We start from the raw sequence: 20,306 nt of genomic DNA, 5'->3' as shown, positions 1-20,306 counted from the left end.
ACTGTGGTTTTATATTAAAGAAGTTCCAAATCAATATAATTAGTAGATATAATTAATGAGTTGTTCGTTAGCGAAATTAATGAAATGAATTAAAGAGCTGCTTGTGAACAAAGCTCTTGAACATACTTATTAACAAGTTCGCGAACAGCTCATGAGCAGTTCAAAGCTTGGTTCGGTTATAGCCCTAACATGTAGGCTAAAGTTCGGTTTAATTATAGCCCTAACAATAATGATTTGATTACGGATAAGCTGCAAAAAGGGATAATTACAAATCTAGCCCAATTAAGAGGGGCCTTTTACATATCTAACTCACTTTGCTTCCATCTTACTAAATTAGACACTTTCAACCATTTTGGACAAAATTACCTTTAGTTCTATTCAATCATCGATCTACTTCTTCCGCTTCTTCTTCTTCTTCTTCTTCCGCTGCTTCTTCTTTTTTTCTTCTTCTTCTTCTTCTTCGGTTCATCTTCTTCAATTTCTGATACCAATCATTAGCGATTTTTGAAATTATTGACGTATTATGTTCAATTTCTCGTAGAAATGGTATGTTTTTATCTTATACGCTTGCTTTTCTCGTTGGTCTTGCCTCTTTCTTCATCTGTAATGGTATTGTTTCAATTTCCTCTATTTTCCACAATTTTTCTCAATTTTCCTCCATTGCTGTTGCATTTGTGACGTAATTTGTCGCATTTCGTCACAAATGCGACAAGAGTTGTCGCACTTCGTCACAAATGCAACATGTCGTATTTGTGACGAAATGCGAGAACAACTCTTGTCGCATTTCGTCACAAATGCGACAAGAGTTGTGCGACGAAATGCGACAACTCTTGTCGTATTTGTGACAAAATGCGACAAATTTCATCACAAATGCGACAGCAATGGAGGAAAATTGAGAAAAATTGTGGAAAATAGAGGAAATTGAAATGATACCATTACAGATGAAGAAAGAGGCAAGACCAACAAGAAAAGCAAGCGTTTAAGCTAAAAACATACCATTTCTACGGGAAATTGAATATAATACGTCAATAATCTCAAAAATCGCTAATGATTGGTATCAGAAATTGAAGAAGATGAACCGAAGAAGAAGAAGAAGAAGAAGAAGAAGTAGATCGATGATTGAATAGAACTAAGGGTAATTTTGTCCAAAATGGTTGAAAGTGTCTAATTTGGTAAGATGGAAGCAAAGTGAGTTAGATATGTAAAAGGCCCCTCTTAATTGGGCTAGATTTGTAATTAGCCCCTGCAAAAATATCCTAACGTTTAAAATGTTGCAATTTTACCCCTAACGTTGGTAGAGAAGAGCAATTTTACCTCTAACGTTGACAAGTTGAGCCAGTTCCAGACTTTATTATATAATACATATATTTTGTTTTTTATTCTGCACCAAATCCATATCCACTGTTCTAAAAAAAAAAATCATTTTTTTTGTGTTTTAATAATAGAATTAGAGATTAGTATTTATAAATTCAGCAAAATATTTGAATTTTTTGTCGAACTCGTACAAAAGACTATATTTTTTATTTTATTTTTAAAAAATTTCACGTTTAATCTTATTTTTGTAATCTGTTACTAATGGGTGATAAAATGACGCACATGTGAAGTCTAGATGATAAGATTCATGGTCGAGAAGACAGTTTGATATATTATTTCTCAAATTGACCAAACTTGACAACGTTAAGGGTAAAATTGCTCTTAACTGCTAACGTTTAGGGTAAATTGCACCATTTTGAACGTTAAGAGTAAAATTGCTCCTGACTGTAAACGTTATGGGTATCTTTACACCTTATCTCATTTTATTATGATCCGATAACTTATTTTAACATTCTTAATTCTTATGAATTGCTCTCAGTTTTTTAGTAGATTCAATTATTAATTGTTTTAACTCTTAAGGGGTGTTTGGGTATTCATTTTCTCTTCATGTTTACATTTTATAATTGAAAAGTAGCTTTTTATAAAAGTATATAATCTCTGCTTTTTAGAAACAGTTTTTTTTAATGGCAAACATCAAATCGTAACAAGAAAACGGTAGCAACAAACATAAAGTAAATCAAACATATCATTAATTTAGACCTTCTTTTAATTATAGAAATTTGAAATTATTATTTGAGTTAGCGATTATGTGATGCAAAAAGGATATCTTTGTTTTATTGCACTGTAAATTTATGGGATTGTGTATAAAATAGCTCCATGATCATATTTAGATTTTATGTACAAAATTTTACAATATTAAGTTTTGTAGATGGAATTATTTCAGACTTCTCTAATAAAAGATCTAAAATATCTAAAATGAAATCAATTTCTGCTAACTGGGATTTACACAGACGCAACATCTAAGTTTTACTAGCATCTAGATGTAACAAAAGTTAGTACAGATGTTAAATGGTTTTATATATGAAATCTAAATTTGTTCTCTTTCGATAATCATAAAACTAAATTTGTACTTTACGTGTCGTAATTTATCCGTGTTTAGGCATGTATTAGCCTCATACTATCCAGTAACATCCTCACTCTGTAAAGAACTATAAGAAAGGTGGTGGGGGTGGGTTGGACCAAGAAGATAGGTCACAAGTGGCCTTACTCTCTTTGTTTTTCAAGCTATTGAAGAAACAACAGCCAGCCCTCAATCACTTTTCACTTAAAAAAGCAATAGGTTTCTTCTCTTGAGATAACACTCCTCCAATCATAAGGTAGACTTTTTTTTTCTCGCGGGATCTAGTTGAAATCCTACTTTACCGGCCCTAAGCCATTGGACATTACATGGCAAATAAAAAGAATAACCATCGTAGAAATTTAATAGAATATTATTTAATATAAAATTTAATAAAATTTAGTTTCATTTTAAGCATTTTTGTTGAAAAAACAAACCCGTTGGTTTTATGAAAAAACGCCAAAGCCCCTTATCGGATAAGGATCTGATTGATGCAAAGAAGATTACAAATCCGGATTCCAAAGGAAGTAAAGCTTCTCTTAAAGCAATCGGACAAATGCCCAGATCTATTATACAATGTTACATAACTAGCTGGTCGGCCCTTCTATTTTTCATATTTTGTATTCGTGAACTTCTTTTCCCGGAAAATAAGTAATGACTCCTTGCGGTTAAGGTAACGACTTTGGGCTTTTTTTCATTCTTCTTTGGCACCTTCCTTTCCTTTCCTTTCTCATTTCAGTCCTCATTCAAATTAATAAAAAAATTGAATTTTATTGCATTTACCGTTAATGGAGTCTAAAATTGATTGATCCATAAAATATTAGTACTAACACTAAATAATTTTATACCTAGAATATATAATCTCGTAATAATTTTATGGCTAAATTTGTTAAAATTTATAATATACTAAACCCTTTACTCTATCAATTTGATACTTGAGAAGTAATTCATAAATTTGATAAAGCAATTGCTTTATAAGTTGTGAGTAGACATGTTCATGGGATTTGTCGGGTTAGGTTTAATCGAACTTGACATATAAATATTTTGTCCAAACCTAATTCAGTTTAATTATTTTTATATCGGGATCGGGTGAGGTGAACTAATTCTCAAATTTAATCCGACCCGCTCAACTAATATATTTATGTTAAAATATAATTAAAAATAAACTATTATTATGAACGCTAAAATACATCAAACTAAAATGTAATCCATTAATTCAATAAAATTCAATAAACATAATCTTAAATAAATTAAAAAAAAATTAACTATATATATATAAGGTCGGATCGGATCGGCGGACTTGAACTTTTGAAATAAATCTCAAATCTAACATATTTTATGTACGGAGTTGAGCGAATCTAAACTAGGTTAGACTAAATATCAAATATGCATGTCCAAACTCAATTTATAAATAACGAACTTAGACAGACCGAGCAGGTCAGTGAATCCATAAACCACACACATATGTGTAGTTGTGGGGAAACAAGCTCAAAGATTTATTATGTTGAAAAAATTGCTTTACTTCTCTTCCTTCTCTCAATCCCCCATGATTAAGACCTAAATCTAGCCGTCAAGAAACTTATGTCTTCTTTGTTCAGGTTTTGGGGTTTCTTTCATCGTTTAGCCGGAAGATAACCCATTTCTTTGTTTTGTTTTGCTTTTTTATTATTGAATAAAGTTTTTGATTGATCTATTATGATAGATTTAGTAGTTTATTCTTGGCTTAATACATCATTTGCCTCCTGAACTTGTCCAAAAAGCTTGATTGGCCCCCTGAACTTTTAAAGTGTACTGATAGCCCCCTGAACTTGCATAAAATATTCCGTTAGCCCCCTGAACTTGCGTAAAATGTAATCAATTGATCACTCAGTCGCAAAAAAGTAAGTTAAATGTGGAAGATGCATTGTACGAATCTTAAAAAGTGTAAAACGACCAAAATCGGAGTATGCAGTTCTAATATTAGAGAAGACAAGTTGTATAGTTGAGCAAGTAATAACTTTATTTTTAATTTATTTTTTTAACTATGTAATAACATTCTAAGATGCGTGGAATATATCTTCTACATTTAACTTACTTTTTTACGACCGATTGATCAATTAATTACATTTTACGCAAGTTTAGGGGGCTAATTGAACATTTTATGCAAGTTCAGGAGCTATTGGGACACTTTGAAAGTTCAAGGAGCCAATCAAGCTTTTTGAACAAGTTCAGGGGGCAAATGATGTATATTAAGCTTTTATTCTTTGTTTATAGTTTTTTGTTCTTTCTCTTTATATGTGGTTGTCGTATGTCTCCATATATGTCTCCATATATGATTGTTCATATTTTACTTCATGGAAAATCAGAAAAGTTTTGTCTATCATCACATAGATCTGGCTTATTGAAAAATTATGAAGTCATTCCTAGAGAAAAAGTCTACAAAATCGATTCTGGATGAAGTGTGTTTTTTATCGTGGTGGCAAAAACAGTTTCAAACATTGTCTACTATTATATCGAAGATTCTAAAAAAATTATGATGTTGATGTTTTTTTCGTAAGCAAAAAAGTTTAGGTAAAAGTAGACCTCCTCAAACCTGATAAGCAGTGGTTCAACTCCGAACCAACCCTCATTGTCATCAGGGGCGTATACAGGGGGCCGCGCCCCTCCGGCCGCCGAAAATACCATAGTCACGAGTAGTTTCGGCCCCCCCTAATATTAGTCTATATAGAAACTATGTAGTAATATTTCATTGTTTAAAGGTAGATGAGATGGTTAAAACACTTGTTTTTTTTAAAGGTCCTAGGTTCAATTCCTCCCAACCTCAATTTATTTTAGAAAATGTTTGTTTATTTAAATTTTATTTTTCAATAATTATAAAACTATGTTACCATTATTAATTACTTTATTTATTTTCATAACACTTTTGAACTCATTTTTATTATGTATTTTCCATTAAAAAAATTAATTTCTTATTTTTGAGACTCAAACAACTTAATTTCTAAATTAAATTTTAAAATTTTAAAACTAAACATAAAAAAATGTAAAAATGTTATAATTTTTTTAAAAACTAGTATTGAACTAATAAAGAAAATTAAATATATCTCATTACGATGTCTGGCTTGTCCAAACTTCAAAATTTCAATATTTGGACCTATTAGGTACTTCCTAAATCCAAATTTCTAATTTTTTTAAGCCTCTTAGGCATCTCTAAATCCAAATTTCTAATTTTTTTTAGCTTGTTAGGCCTCTATAAATCCAAATCGTTAATTTTTTTGGTCTAATAAGTCATCTGAAATCAAATTTTGTTAATTTTTTTACATGTTTAGCCATCTTTAAATCTAATTTTTTTTTTTTTTACATATTAGGACTATAAATGAAATCTAGCTTAATTTTGAAAAATTGTACATTAATACTTAAAAGTGGTTCTTGACAATTCAAATTATAACACTCATATATACAAAAAAATTAAGCAAGTTCGATTTAGCAAAAAAAAAATTCCCGAATACACGTGTAAAATCAGCCCCCAACCGAGCAATCATGTATTTGCCACTGATTGTCATGTCGATGTTTTGAATGGAGTAAGCAAGCAGTATTCTAATTGATATTTTGTCAAGTTATGAATTGAAGCAACAAAGTCTTCATAATTTGTCAATACAATCCTCAAGTTGATTAGATGAATTCAGTATAAATTTTCAAACTAGCCTTCAATGCGAATGCGACCTCTATAGCAAATATTCTACCAATAGCCCGGGGACAAGCTAAATTTTACGAATACCCGTAGATTTTTACTTGTTAAAAATAGACATATTCATGGACCGAGTTAAGCTGGGTCCATCAGATTTTTATATAAAAATACTCAGTCCAAACCTAGCCCAGCATACTGTTGATTTAAGCGGGTTCGGACTGGGTTGTACTCTGACTCAAAAATCAAACCCCAAACCAGTTCATATAAATCTACCTAAATATATATGCATGTTTTTTAATAATAAAAAACAAAATTTATACTTAGAAATAAAAAATATGGGCTATTTACATAAAACTCATATTTGATTATAAAATTACAATTAAATCATATCACAAATAATATAATTTTATATCGTAATTTATAAATTTTAGACCTCAATTCATAAATATTAAACCTTAAAAATAATATCTTGGACCCCTAATTCATAAAACATAAGGATATTTGGTTGCTCCTTTTTTACCTCTCGTTTGCCTTTTCATTTTGAAAATAAGAGTTTTAGGTATTTGATTAGGCACTTCCTATTTGTCTTTTGTAGCTAAAAAGTAGTTTTTTTAAAAAAGCAGAAAATCTCTGCTTTTTTAAAAGCGGCATTTTCAAAAACAGTAAACCATAACAGGAAATAGCAGGTAAAATAAAAGCGGCATTTTCAAAAACAGTAAACCATAACAGGAAATAGCAGGTAAAACAAACAGATCCATAGTTTGAAAATATATGAAATGTTTCAATTTGACATTATTTAAATTAGTATTTAATATATAGTTGTAAATAATTTTTCAAATCTGAATTTCTGTATAAATTTTTCTAATCTTATCTATTTTTATAAATTTCAAATTTATCCAACAAATTTGTATTCACTTTTCTTTAAAAAAATTTTACTAATCCCCAAGAATCTTTATCCAGCTATAAGGATAAAATTAAATTATTGGTTGGTAATGATAAAAATATTTTTGTATTTTATTTTTTTTAATCTTGATATTCTAGAACACAATATGTTGTAACTGAGAATCAATCACAGCCATGGTGTTGAATTCAAGTCACTGGCACATGAAAAGTAAAACCTCAGTTTTGTAATTAGCTTCCATGCCAATTTATACATCTCATCTCTTCACAAAACGGCAACATCTAAATAAATAATCATAGTTGTCTGGCCCGGACCGGACTGTCCGGGTCAATCCTATTCAACCGGAACCGATCATATTTCTTGATATCACTTGAGTTTATAAACTCTTAAAAATGAAGATCGGTTGATCGTTCAAACCGAATGAGTACAATGTGAACCATTTGATCCGGTCCTGGTTTATCAATTTGGTTCGATTAGCTCTTCGTTCATCTATATATTTATCTATATTTATATAAATGAAGAATTCTAAATGAAGTTCAATAAGATACCACATCAGATTTTACTGACATATCACTGAATAAAAAAATTATACTTTAGAAATCATTTTAATTTTTAGAATTCATTTTAAACTCTGGATTGTGTGGTTAGTAAAGAATTAAATCTCAGTAATGGAATTAATGTTCATTGTTAATTCTGTGAAATGTTTAGTGCTTACAATGGTTTTAATTGTTATTAACGTGAATTAATTCCAAGGTTGTAAAAAATGTTAGTCGGGTAGACATGGCCCTCAAAGATTAATCAAGAATTAGTCGGGGATTAATCGGATTTATATTTTTGTATTTTTTATTTATTAATCAATAAATTGTTATATAAATTCAATTGAAATATGAATTATACTATCTAAAAGTAATAATATAAATTTATTTAATATAAATTAAAACACGTATATTCATAACACATATTTTTAAATGCAAACATCAACATTTCAATAACAATATCATTGAAACAACTTAAAAATTAATTATAATAAAGAAAAAGATAAAGGAAAAATTACAAAACTAGGTCAAATGGGAGGCTCATTTACATATTTAACCCATTTACTCAACCTATTACATATCTAGACTCATTTTGTGTGACTTTCCAAAAATACCCCCAATATTTACGCGCGGCTCGCCCCATCCCGTCTGACTTCGCATATTCCATACTATGCGAAGTCTGCGAAGTAAATGTTTGGGTTTGCTTGATGAATTTAGTTCGCATATGCGAAGCCTGGATGTGTTCTGAAGCTAATTCGCGAAGTGGTATATAACAAAAAAAGGGCAAACAACAACGGATTCTAACATTAAAATCATAACATTATCAAAATTTACAACAAGATTGCCACAATAACGATATTCAAATCATAACATTATCAAAATTTACAACAAGATTGCCACAATGAACTCTACTAACATTATCAAAATTTACAACAAGATTGCCACAATAACGACATTCAAATCATAACATTATCAAAATCTACTAACAAGATTGGCACCATGGGATGGACGTGTCCCATGGTGCACCTTGAGATTGACACAACCTCTCCTAACGAATCATTTCAGGAGTGAATGTGTCAATCTTGGGGAAGTTCATCCCTATACAGGAAGGAAAATCATCTTCCCTGCAGCTCAGTACGCCGCCTTCCAGAAAGGGATGTTACGTATTCAACCATCTACAGAAAAAATTAACCGTGTTAGTTATGAAAAAGGACGATTTTGGATTCGCGAAATGAAAATTAGCGAAGCATGCGAATGTAAATGTGCAGGGGAAGAGGTGATTTTACTTCGCATAACGATTTTTTCGCGAAGTCTACGAGGTCTGAAATGTGACTATCTACGTCGCATAACGATTTTTTCGCAAAGTCTGCGAGGTCTGAAACGTAAGGATCTATTCGCAGACTTCGCGAACTAATAGATTCGCAAGGTAGATCCATACGTTTCAGACTCTTTCTCTTCGCAGAACGTCGCGAAATCATCAATAGACGAAGTAGATCATCACTTTCCAGGCTCGTTCTCTTCGCAAAGCTTAGCGAAACCATCGATTGCGAAGTGAATTCATGATAAAACGCAGAAAAAAAAACAGATACTTACATTTTTCGCCCCTTTCACCCCCAAAAGCGACAATAACAATATGATAACATGGGAAGAACGAATGAAATAACGTAGAAAAACCATTTCTTTGATGGTAACAAGAAGAAAGAAACCAAGCAACAAACATGAAGATGAAAAACCATGGCTTCGTTTTCTAGGGTTCGGAAGTTGCAGAATCAAGAGATGAAAAGAGGAAAATGAGAAATTCATTGTGATTTTGACGAAATGGTGCAGATTTCGTGCAATTTAAAGGAAGAAAGGAAGATCAAAAGTCTTGAAATCATTAATGCAGGAGCAACTTTTCGCATAACCAATGAGATAGGGGGGAGCGGTGATTCGCGGAGATAGGGGGGAAGTGGGAAGGTTGGGGGTATTTTTGGAAAGTCACACAAAATGAGTCTAGATATATAATAGGTTGAGTAAATGGGTTAAATATGTAAATGGCCTTTCCATTTAACCTAGTTTTGTAATTTTTCCAAAGATAAATTCACAATAAAAAAATTTACAGATTCCTTTAAGCAGAAAAAATATTACAAATTCTATATTTTATCTTCTTTTTTTTTTTTTTTAAGACAACTACGCTGTTTATCTTCATCATTGGCATATTCTTATTTATCTATGAAAACATTTTGGAAGCTTTTATGGTTAATTTTGGCTCTTGCAAAGTTCATTCACATGTTTGGTGTATAATTAAGAATATTCTTCCATGCTTTGAATCTCTTGTTAAAAAAGGGATTATGAATTCTGGTATGTACAGTTTTTGTGGTCTCGTTTAGGAATCTATAATTCACTTGTTTAAATTTTGCACAATCTCTACACTTTATTGCAAGTGTTTGGAGCATTCTGTCAAAGTCTATAAGTTGGAAGGTTTTGATTGTTGGGATTAGGTTACTGGGGTTCTTAATTACTTACCGGGGGTTGAAAGATCGAGATTCTGTGGCTTAATCTGGTTCTTATGGCTAGATCGAAATCGGGTTGTGCTCTATCAGAATCAGTTTGGACATGTTCATGTGGTGGATTCAATTGCTTCGATTTTGGAGGGCTATGGTGTTGCGTAGGATCCGAACTGAAATTTGTGACTGCGACATCTGCTGCTCATCGATTGCTCGGGTATGCTGCCTGGTTGTCGTTAGTTGAGCATTTATTTAAAGTTAATTACGATGCATTGTTTTCTATTAGGACATGTAAATGTGCTTTTGGATTAGTTGGTCGGGGATTGTTGTGGCTTGGCAGCGCTTTCGGTGGAGCTCCTTTTGGTTTAGCAATGTTTGCTTTACATACTGAGTTGCAGGTGATCCTCTTTTCTATTCGGGTTGTTCGTGAGGCTGATTTTCATTCCATTCTGGTAGCACCATATAAAGTATTTTTACTATTTGTTCTTCGTGGTGATCAAAAAGTTACAAAATTGACTTGGAACTGTTGTTCATAACATTTTAGCAGAAGCTATGGTTTTTGTACGTATCCAATTTATGCACGGACGACGTGTTGCTAATACAGTTGCACGTAATTTGGTCGCATGGGTTGTTTCTGTTTAACTGTCACGTCAGACCTTCCAAACAAATTTGTCGAAAAGTAAAACAGTTTATACATTTTTGTTGGTTATTTGGGACTATATTAATAATACATTAAACATTTTACATTCATACAAAAATTTGTAATTAACTTGTAGGTGATAGACTTATTTGTTAACATTTTACACGTGCGTGCGTAAAAAAAAAAAAATTGTTAAATCGAACTTGTCCAAATTATTTTTCGTATATATACGTGTTATAATCTTAAGTGAATAACCGATTTTTAAGTACCAATGTAAGAAATTTGGATTTAAGTGGCCTAACAAACAAAAAAAAATAGAAATTTGGATTTAGGAAGAGTTTAACGGGCAAAAAAAAAAAATTAGAAATTTGGATTTAGGTATGACCTCACAGGCTGGTCCCATCAATATTTCTTAGAGACGTGTGGTCAGAACCACCCCAAGTCACTGTGGTTCCGATGGCCGGAGGGGCCTGGCCTAGGGCTGTAATCAAGTCGAGCCGAGCCGAGCCGAGCTTTGACCTGCTCAAGCTCGGCTCGCTATATTAACGAGCTCGAGCCCGAGCCGAGCTTTGGCATGCTCAAACTCGGCTCGTTTACGAACTGAGTCAGTAAATCGTGTTCATGAGCGGCTCATTTACAAATCGAGTCGAGCTTTTATCGAGCCGACCACCGAGCCGCTCATGAACGGCTCGGCTCATTTACAGCCCTAGCCTGACCCTTGTATATGCCTATGGTCCCACATGATATTTAAATAACAGTTAAACTAATTTTTTCAAAATTTTGGTAAAATAAGACTAAAATTGATCTTGCTTAGTGAGCGTTTGTTTCCATTTTTCGAAACTATTTTTTGTCTTTTAATTTTGAACGGGAGATAAGAAAAATGTTTAGTAAAATTCTAAAACAGTTACTTTTAACGGAAAAAACAATTAATATCTACTTATTTACCTCCAATAGCAAATAGCAAACCGAACAACCGAACCAAATAAACTAACAAGTATTAAATTGAACATTTGTCACTTAAACTGTTATGATTAAATTCTTTATCCCATAAAAAAAATATTTAATTGGAAGAGAATCTGAACCGGATAAATTATATATATATAAATATATAAACTGTTATAGGAAACTTATTCTATAATTAGCCATGAAATCACGTCACAGAAACCAGAGTAAGAAATAACCGATGTGAATCAAGTTAAAACTATGGAGTATACGCAATTCAATCAGAAAGAAACTGCATTCCCTTTCTGATTATGGCTGAAATTAGTTCTGTTCATATGATTAGATCAAAATCCGACTGAATTTTCATTTTGGAAATTTCGTTTATGTTTAGGTCCCACCATTAGAGTAAAGACTGCATCTTTGGCTCATTTAATCCTTCCTTCTCAATAAATTCTAATTAGCAGTCGTAATTAGTAAGTATCTCTTTCACTTTCTCGATCAAAGAGCTGAAGAAAGAAGAATCCCACCGTTTCCGAACAACTCTTTCTTCTCAAACTTCTCTTGCGGTGAGCTTCTTTCTTCTCTTCTCTCTTATTTTGTCTCTTTCCTTGTCTTCGAATTGTAATAAATTCTGTTTTTCAGCTTGAGTAATTCGTCGAAATCTCTGATTTCTGGAAGGAAATTCCTGTCGGGTAAGATATGAAATTCAATTCTGCTTCTTATTCTTCTTCCTTTTCTTAGTTGCGTTGATGGAATATTGAGAGAATTAGAATTTGATCTGGTTTTTATAATGGTCTTCTATGTGTTTGATGTTTTGCCCAAAAGGGGAAACGAATTTTGTTTTTGGAAAAAAGAGAAGAATGTTGGAGTGTTGTTGTTTCTACTTAGAATATATGTTTGAATATTCTGATGGGTGTTTCTGCTAATTCATTAAGGGAAAAAAAAGTTGTATTATGCTTCAGTTTTTACTGGTGTGAACTGTGTTTGGTTCCCACAAATCTAGGGTTGTTTATAGTTTTGCTTTTGGGAGAGCTTGATGTGGCGTTTTCTTGTTTATTTGGGTGGATAGCATAGGTGCTATGTTGCAGGGAAACTCTTCTTCATTAGCGTTTCTTTTCCTTTTCCATTTCCATTACCATTTCCTAGCTATATTCTTTTTAGAAATAACATTTCCGGTTCCAGTTTCCGTGCAACATAGCATAGCGCAAGTATAACATGAAAGGATGCTCGAGCTATGAGCACGAGTAGGTAGGCAGGCGGTAGGGGGAACAAATACCTGTAGCAGAGGAGGAAGAGATATGACAAGACGGATTCAACCTCACCTCTGAATCTGCTTCCGCTGTCGTGGGGTAAAACTATCTGTGTTGAGCGAGGGAGTGCTCCTAACATCATAGAAGTAATGCTGCGGAGGCCCTATGGAGTAAGGGGACAGGGAAGTCTCTGATTCAGTAGGCATCTCTGGGGAGCAGCAAGATTAGCTGTGTCTTCCCTTCCACAATTTCACCTTGGGAATACTTCTATAGATCATAAATTGCAGTTTGAGGAGATTGCTTTTAGTCTTCTAATATCTCTAGATGAGGAATTTGCAATTGGAAGCATAGTTATCAAAGCCGCAACTAAGGCACTAGGCCCCTGGAATGCCGCCTAAGAAGCCAAAACGCAGCTATGTTCAAGAAGCGTGAGCGCGTCTTTGTAAGCCTAGAACCTTCTTGGAGGCACGCCTAGCACAATTAGACAAATTTTTTAGGGGTCTAAGTTAAAGAAGTGCTTGTTTCAATCTCAATCCTTCCCTGTCTATATCATCTACGGTCAAAGAAAGTGCTTGTCATACTAGAGTAGGAAAAAATATCATAAATGCCTCTATTTCAAGTATTAAGCCTAGGCTAAAGCCCCCAACGCTCGAGAAAGAACTCCTACAGATCTTAGAGATGAGGTGGAAGAAGGATATGGCTTTGTAGATAAGTACCGTGAAGGCGAAGAGGATGAGTTTGAGAACCTTGAAGATGAATTTGATATTGGCAATGATGACTTTGATGAGTGATGCATATGAGCTATGGAGACTTTAGTCTTGATGAAAAATCGTTATTAAACAATTAGTTAATTAACTTAGGGTTTGGTTGAACTTTAGTCTTTAGATTTAAAATCTGTTGTTATGAATTATGATTATCGAAGAGGTCATGGTTAATTTGAAATTTATTTCATGCTAGAATTTATGATTAAGACTATAGATAACTGGATCTGGTTTAGTATTTGACTATTTGTTTCATTTTAGAAATTTTAATTGTTGTTATTTACGCTTTTATATGTTATTTTTCTTTAGTGTTCCTTGTGTCGCTCAGGGGCACGCCTATGCCCTCTAATTATTTTAATTGGTGTGGTGTCGTTGGTTGTAATTCGAGAATTAATTCAGAATATTTTCTTTATTATTTTTGGTAGACAACAAGATGGCTGGAAAAGTAGATCCTGCTGCTACTTTTGAGTATGAGCTTTTTGAAGGTGATCCGGACAACCTTAGAACTGTTGTAGCCTCACCGAATGAATCAACTCCTTGGATTGATCCTGCAAATTTGAAACTTAGACACAGAATCGGAAGGGGTTCCTTCGGTGATGTCTGGCTGGCTACTCATCATCAATCAACTCAAGACTACGATGAGTATCACGAAGTTGCTGTGAAGATGTTACATCCTGTGAAAGAAGATCACTTGCGAGTTTTGTTCGATAAGTTTGATGATCTATTTTTGAAGTGTAAAGAGATAGGAGGTGTTTCGTTACTGTATGGAATTTCAATTATAAACGGAAAGGTGAGTGATTTTATCGGGCTGCTGCATTTTCCTTATGACTGTTATGCGGAAATTATACCCATTATTGATTGCAGATAGGAATAGTTATGAAGTTTTACGAGGGATCGATTGGCGATAAAATGGCTCGCCTTAAAGGAGGGAAGCTTTCATTAGCTGATGTTTTGAGGTATTATGCGTCATACCCTTTTTTTCTTTCTTCCTCTCATGTCTTCTTCCTGTTCTTAAATTTCTTTTTTTCTGATTCTGTAGGTACGGGATTGAGTTGGCTCGGGGAATTTTAGCGTTGCACGAGAAAGAACTCCTAGCTCTTAACCTTAAACCTTCAAACTTCCTTCTTAATGACAATGATCAAGCAATTCTAGGAGATGTTGGCATTCCTTTCTTACTGCTCGGAATTCCATTGTCCCGCTCAGATATGTCTCGCAAGCTTGGTACCCCGAACTACATGGCTCCAGAACAATGGCAGCCAGAAGCAAGAGGTCCGCTATCTGTAGAGACCGACTCATGGGGATTTGCGTGCAGCATTCTCGAGATTTGGACAGGCATTCAGCCTTGGCGGGGGAAAACAGGTGAAGAAATTTATGATTTAGTGGTCAGGAAACAAGAGAAACCACAGTTTCCTGAAGGCTTTCCTCCTCCAATCGAAAATGTTCTCCGTGATTGCTTCGACTATGACTTCAGGAATCGGCCCTTAATGACAGACGTCATACGTGTATTTAAAAGGTAGTTGCTTAGTTTCTGATATGAATTCTCCTAGATTTTTTTTCAGTATTTGACATCTTAAAATCATTTCTATCTTTATTGTATTTTGGTTTGCTTGGTTTCTCATCTATGGACACAAAAATTTGCAGCTCGCAGAAAGTACTTTCCGGTGGTGATGGAGGCTGGACAGAACCTGGGAGTATAACAATGTCAGACAAATCAGGTGGCACTGGTTACTCCACATGGTTCCTTTTGAAGGATCATCTGCTGGTTGGAGACACGGTGCGATCCAGAAAGCCACCGAACTCATACAAGGCCGAAAATATGGATGTTCCAGAAGGAACAGTTGTAGGAACGGAACGTGATGCAGATATGGATGGTTTTGTCTTGGTGAGGGTATTGGGTATCCACGACCCATTGAGAGTTCCAGCTTCAACATTGGAGCGGGTAACTTTTGGCTTGGCAGCTGGAGATTGGGTACGCCTGAAGGAAGAAGACAAGAAACACTCACCAGTAGGAATTCTTCATTCGATCAATCGAGACGGGAACGCTACTGTTGGATTCATAGGAATAGAAACTTTCTGGAAAGGAAATTCTTCAGAGTTTCAGATGGCAAATTCTTACTTTGTGGGTCAGTTCGTGAGGCTGAAAGCCAACGTTATCAGCCCTCGATTCGAATGGCCTCGCAAAAGGCGAGGAGAAGGAGGAGGGGGAGGAGCTTGGGCTACTGGGAAGATTTGGCGGATCCTACCCAACGGGTGCCTTGTTGTCAAGTTCCCAGGAAGATTTACTTTAGGCAACGAATATATCGCGTACTTGGCCGATCCGGCTGAAGTTGAAGCTGTTTCTTTCAATACTTGTCCCGGAATTGTAAAAAAATATCAACATCTTGAAGACTTCCATTGGGCTGTTAGACCACTTGTTATAGCATTTGGTATATTCAGTGCTGTGAAATTAGGTTTCCTAGCAGGGAAAAAAGTGGGGAGGTGCAAAGGTAAGAGGCAACAGAATGGTTTTCTGCAAATTGACAGTGAATACGATGATAACCGGAGTAGTGGTGCCCATAGCAGTGGCCGCGGCCGAGCGTGGTTTCCACCCGCTGTAGCGAATATCCTTGGTGTAACCACCAGTGGTAGCCGGTAGTTAGTTTCCAAAGATTTATTTATCCGCAGCTAATTTAACTAACTGTTTCTACTACCAAGTTGGCTGTCAATAAAAATACTGTAAATATATGCCTGTATGTTTGTGCAGCTTTTTGTTTTCAAAAAATCTATGAATCTATCCTTTTGCATTCTGTTTTTGTTTTCTGACTCGGGTTTCCTTATCCTTGCTTCTGATTTTGTACGGGCATTGTGATTTGCACCGACTGTTACTGAAGTTTGAGGTGTGTTCTTTCGATATTTATTTCAATAAAATCATTTCAGTCAATGTATATGTAACAGAATGTTGATTCGATACAAAAGACGGTTGATAGTTAATCGCCATGTCGAACAAAAATGCCATCTTTTATGGCATAGGATGAAGATGGTTGATTGTATATTAACTAATCGCCATGTCGAACAAGAATGCTATTTTTTAATGGCTTAGAATGTGCCGCGAGATAGATATGTAGTTGCTATATTAGTTGCAAACGTCGGGCATGAATGACATGACATTTCGTTAGTTTACGTTTACTCTTTTGCATGTCAAGTCTACATTTCGATGAATTTTCGTACACAAATTGGTCAAATAAACAACTTTATCGAAAATTCGAAAACCCTAAACAAACACATCACACTAGTTATACATACATCATGAATTTGTGGTACAAGTAATAATTAACAACATTATTGTTACATACCAAGAAATGAGAGACATATTTATACAAATCTCAAGCGAAGCTTCGTTATTCTGTCTCTTCCTATGTTGCACGGAAACTCTTCTTCAATGATGTTCCTGCATTGTGTCCGTTTCTATTTTGGTGCTACGTTTTGAAGACTGTTTTCCTTTTCCGTTTCCGTTTCAATACAATATAGGTCTCTCCCGAGGGTAACACCTGCTGCTTTAACCAGCTGCTCGGACAAAGCAGACAATTTAGCAACTCCCACTTTAACCTCCTTCAAACATTCATTGTTCTCAAACAAGTTTATCCCAAGATCACGCCCATTCTGCACAATCATACCGATATCGGAATCCATCTCCGCATCCAAGCTGGCTTTGCTTAGAAGTTGTCTACTCATCTCAACGATCTTATGTAGAGCACCGGTTGCAGCTTCTACTTCGAGTTGAGCTGCCTCGAGTTGAAGCTTTTCGATAGCGAAATCCCCAATGCTTTTTGAACCAATTCTCTCTTGTGCCAAAGCGTAAAGCTTCTTTAGATCGTTAGCGTCTTCAACCATTTCGTCTTTCAGTCTTTTTAGTTCCTTCTCCTTGGTATCTAATCTACCAAGAACTGCTTTGAGCTCCTCATCTTTGACTGTGAGAGCCCTCTTTGAAGCTAGAACTTCCTTTTCTTTCATTCTTAAGCTTTCTCTTGTCATACTGAGCTCGTTTTCGAGCTGTTGAATCTGCAACCTAGAATCATCGCGTGGGAAGTGTTGTTGCATGAGTTCCATGTCGGGCTGCATAAGTGCTTTATAATCATCATCATTGATGGAGATAACGAGCTTGTTAGTAAGCTCTGCAATCTGTTCAACTACATTTTCAGCTTCGAGTTGTTTCATCCTCGTGCCATCCAACTCATCTTCGATTATCTGCACATGTTCCTCCTTTTCCTTCAGTAGTTTCGTGGTTTGAATTAGTTGGTCTTCTTTACTGATCAAAAGCATCTTCAGCTCCGCAACCTCCTGATCTACATTCTTCAACTTCTCCTCTGCGATTAAAAGTTGTCGATCTTTCTCCTCGAGGAGGCAATGAAGAGAAGCCTGCTCAGACTTCAAATGCTGAATTTCTAGCTTAGCATCCACCAATTCCGACTCTTTTGCCGAAATTAGACTGCCAATCTCCTCAAATTCAGCATTCTTCTGTTCTAGTTCCTGCTGTAGCAAATACTTCTCCTGCATCGTCTGCTCCAGAGAAGATTTCTCTTTCTTCAATTCCTCATGCAACTCTTCCATGAGCTCCTTCTCCATGGATAAGTCTCGTTCAAGCTCCTTGTTCCGAGCCTCTACGACCCTAAGCTTAAGCCTCTCACTCTCAACTACAGCTTGGGCGTCTTTCAAATTAGTCATGTAAGTCATTACACTCTTCCTCTCTTCCTCAAGTTCTCCTAGCTGCTTTTTTAATTGCTTGTCCTGTTCTTCCATTCGGTTTCTCGATGACGCCAGAGATTTTTGTGAAGAAACCAGCTCAGTTCTCACAGCAATTAGAAGTTTTTTCACTTTTCTGAAATCATGAACAGTTTCCTTAGTTTCCACAATTTGTTTAGATGCTTTATCTGATATCTTCTTCAGTTCTCCCTGTGCTATTAACCATTCCATTGCCTGCTTCTCCAACTTGGCCTCTGCAACTTTTAACTTCTCCTCTTCAAGTTTCCTATGCGTACATGAATCTTCCAGCTCTTGTTCTTTTTCCCGGATAGCATTTTTAAGCTCTCGTAGCTCAATTGCTTGCTTATTCACAACTTCATTGGCTTCATCCAAGAGTTGAGCTTTGGTTTTCAGTTCTGTGACAACTTTAGCAGATTCCTCCCTCCGCTTCATCAATTCAATTCTCATTTTTTCCATTTCAGCTTCCTTTCCGGATAGTGCAGATTGTGCAGCAATCATATCCTCCTCCCTCTCTTTAACCTTAAGCTTTAAATCTTCAATCCTCCTGGCTTGAGAAACTAGGTTAAAATTCGCCTTCCTCAGCTCCGTTTCTAATTTTTCATGCTTAGAATAAGCAACAGAAATTTGTTTTCCTTGTCGCTCCAATTCCTCCTTTGTCCGGTGTAAATCGCTGTGCTCAGACAAAACCTGTTTCTCAGCATCTTGAAGATCTGCTTCTTTCTTCTTCAAGGCTTGCAGAACAGCCAGAAGATCAGACTCAAGGACTCCAAGGTTAAACCCGGATTCTACATCTCTAGCGAAATGAGAATCTCTGCTTATCTGCTGTTCAAGCTTATGTTTCTGTGCAAACAATCTCTCAAGTAGAATCCTAGCAGGTTCAGTCGCCCCATTGTCACTAATGCTTGAACTGCTACCATTGAGTACTGATTTCACAATCTGCACTGAAGATCTTGATTTTTTGGTTGATGTAAACGCCACTCTATTCAGCTTGAAGCTGAACCTCAGAGAAAACAACTGCAAACAAAACATAGAATTTGATCAAATTTCATAGCAATAAATCATACTTTGCAATCCAAAGCAGCAAAATTAAACATAGAATTACATTTCCCCTAAAACGAACAACAAAAACCCTAAATACCAAACTTCGAACTTCATTCAATTTGAATAAATCTCTACAAATTGCTAGAGGAAAATCATTCCACTAACTAATTGAACTAAAACGAAACAAGGAACACAAAGAAAAACCTCGGGGGAATGGTTGGGTGGAAGAGAAGAACGAAGAGCAGCTGAAAACCCCATTTGAGTTGGCTGCAAAAGACAGCAACATGCTCATACAAGTAGAAATAATGTTTATTGAACTCCACTGATTGAGTTCGGCATCCTCCGTCACCTGAACTGAACTCGGGAATTCGCCGGTGCGGCTGAATGAGGAGGAGGAAAAATCGGTGAATTGGGTAAGTTTTGGAGGGAAATGGCAGGAAGAGCACGCAATGGAGTAGTGGCTCAGTTTTAGCAATCCGTGGAATCATTTATGATTTCCTTCTTTGCCACATTTTTTACGCCTCACGCTAAAGTGAGCCGTGGGTCACACTTCCAGTTATGAACACCTTGCTTTTCTTTTCCTTTTTCCTTTATTATTATTGTTATGTAACCAGCAAAAAGGTCTAGAAATACAATTAGGGTGCTTCTATTATTTTATTTTATTTTTTTAATGCAGGGTCAAAATGGTCTTAACAGTTGCCAAGTGAGATTAATTTAGTTTAAATTGAAATTAAGGTATCATTCCAATTTTGAAGTCAGATATAATTTAATCATTATACTAACTAATTTATAAAATATTACCAATTTTAAAACTGAATTGATAATATAAACTGAATTAATATATAAATTTTAATTTCAACTAAATTGATTCTAATTTTAACTGTTTGATCCATTTCTTTTTAGGTGGAAAGTGG

General features: G+C 35.1%; 2 protein-coding genes across 2 annotated transcripts; one reads left to right on the top strand and one right to left on the bottom strand.

Moving 5' to 3' along the window:
• The first annotated feature begins 11,808 nt into the window (after window positions 1–11,808).
• Window positions 11,809–16,397, top strand: LOC136202605 (protein KINASE OF THE OUTER CHLOROPLAST MEMBRANE 1). The gene is made up of 6 exons (XM_065993332.1): window positions 11,809–12,166; window positions 12,243–12,292; window positions 14,037–14,401; window positions 14,476–14,567; window positions 14,651–15,124; window positions 15,253–16,397. The coding sequence occupies exons 3-6, from the start codon at window positions 14,045–14,047 to the stop codon at window positions 16,244–16,246; spliced, it is 1,917 nt and encodes a 638-aa protein (XP_065849404.1). The 5' UTR covers window positions 11,809–12,166; window positions 12,243–12,292; window positions 14,037–14,044; the 3' UTR covers window positions 16,247–16,397.
• Window positions 16,398–16,823: 426 nt separating this feature from the next.
• On the bottom strand, window positions 16,824–19,893 carry LOC136202604 (MAR-binding filament-like protein 1). Its single transcript, XM_065993331.1, has 2 exons — window positions 19,597–19,893; window positions 16,824–19,365 (listed from the first exon to the last, which is right to left on the bottom strand). Exons 1-2 carry the CDS (start codon window positions 19,648–19,650, stop codon window positions 17,056–17,058), a joined length of 2,364 nt encoding a protein of 787 aa, XP_065849403.1. The 5' UTR covers window positions 19,651–19,893; the 3' UTR covers window positions 16,824–17,055.
• Window positions 19,894–20,306: the final 413 nt, after the last annotated feature.

Source organism: Euphorbia lathyris, chromosome 8, assembly GCF_963576675.1.
Source record: "Euphorbia lathyris chromosome 8, ddEupLath1.1, whole genome shotgun sequence".
Lineage (NCBI taxonomy): Eukaryota > Viridiplantae > Streptophyta > Magnoliopsida > Malpighiales > Euphorbiaceae > Euphorbia > Euphorbia lathyris.
This window is presented reverse-complemented; position numbering and strand designations above follow the sequence as displayed.

Excerpts from the sequence above, each read along its gene's own strand:
- LOC136202605 (XM_065993332.1), top strand. The coding sequence starts at position 14,045 with ATGGCTGGAAAAGTAGATCCTGCTGCTACTTTTGAGTATGAGCTTTTT. Across the intron at positions 14,402-14,475 it reads TTTCAATTATAAACGGAAAG|ATAGGAATAGTTATGAAGTT; the intron begins GTGAGTGATTTT and ends TATTGATTGCAG. Across the intron at positions 14,568-14,650 it reads TCATTAGCTGATGTTTTGAG|GTACGGGATTGAGTTGGCTC; the intron begins GTATTATGCGTC and ends CTGATTCTGTAG.
- LOC136202604 (XM_065993331.1), bottom strand. The coding sequence starts at position 19,650 with ATGGGGTTTTCAGCTGCTCTTCGTTCTTCTCTTCCACCCAACCATTCC. Across the intron at positions 19,366-19,596 it reads CACCCAACCATTCCCCCGAG|TTGTTTTCTCTGAGGTTCAG; the intron begins GTTTTTCTTTGT and ends TTTTGTTTGCAG.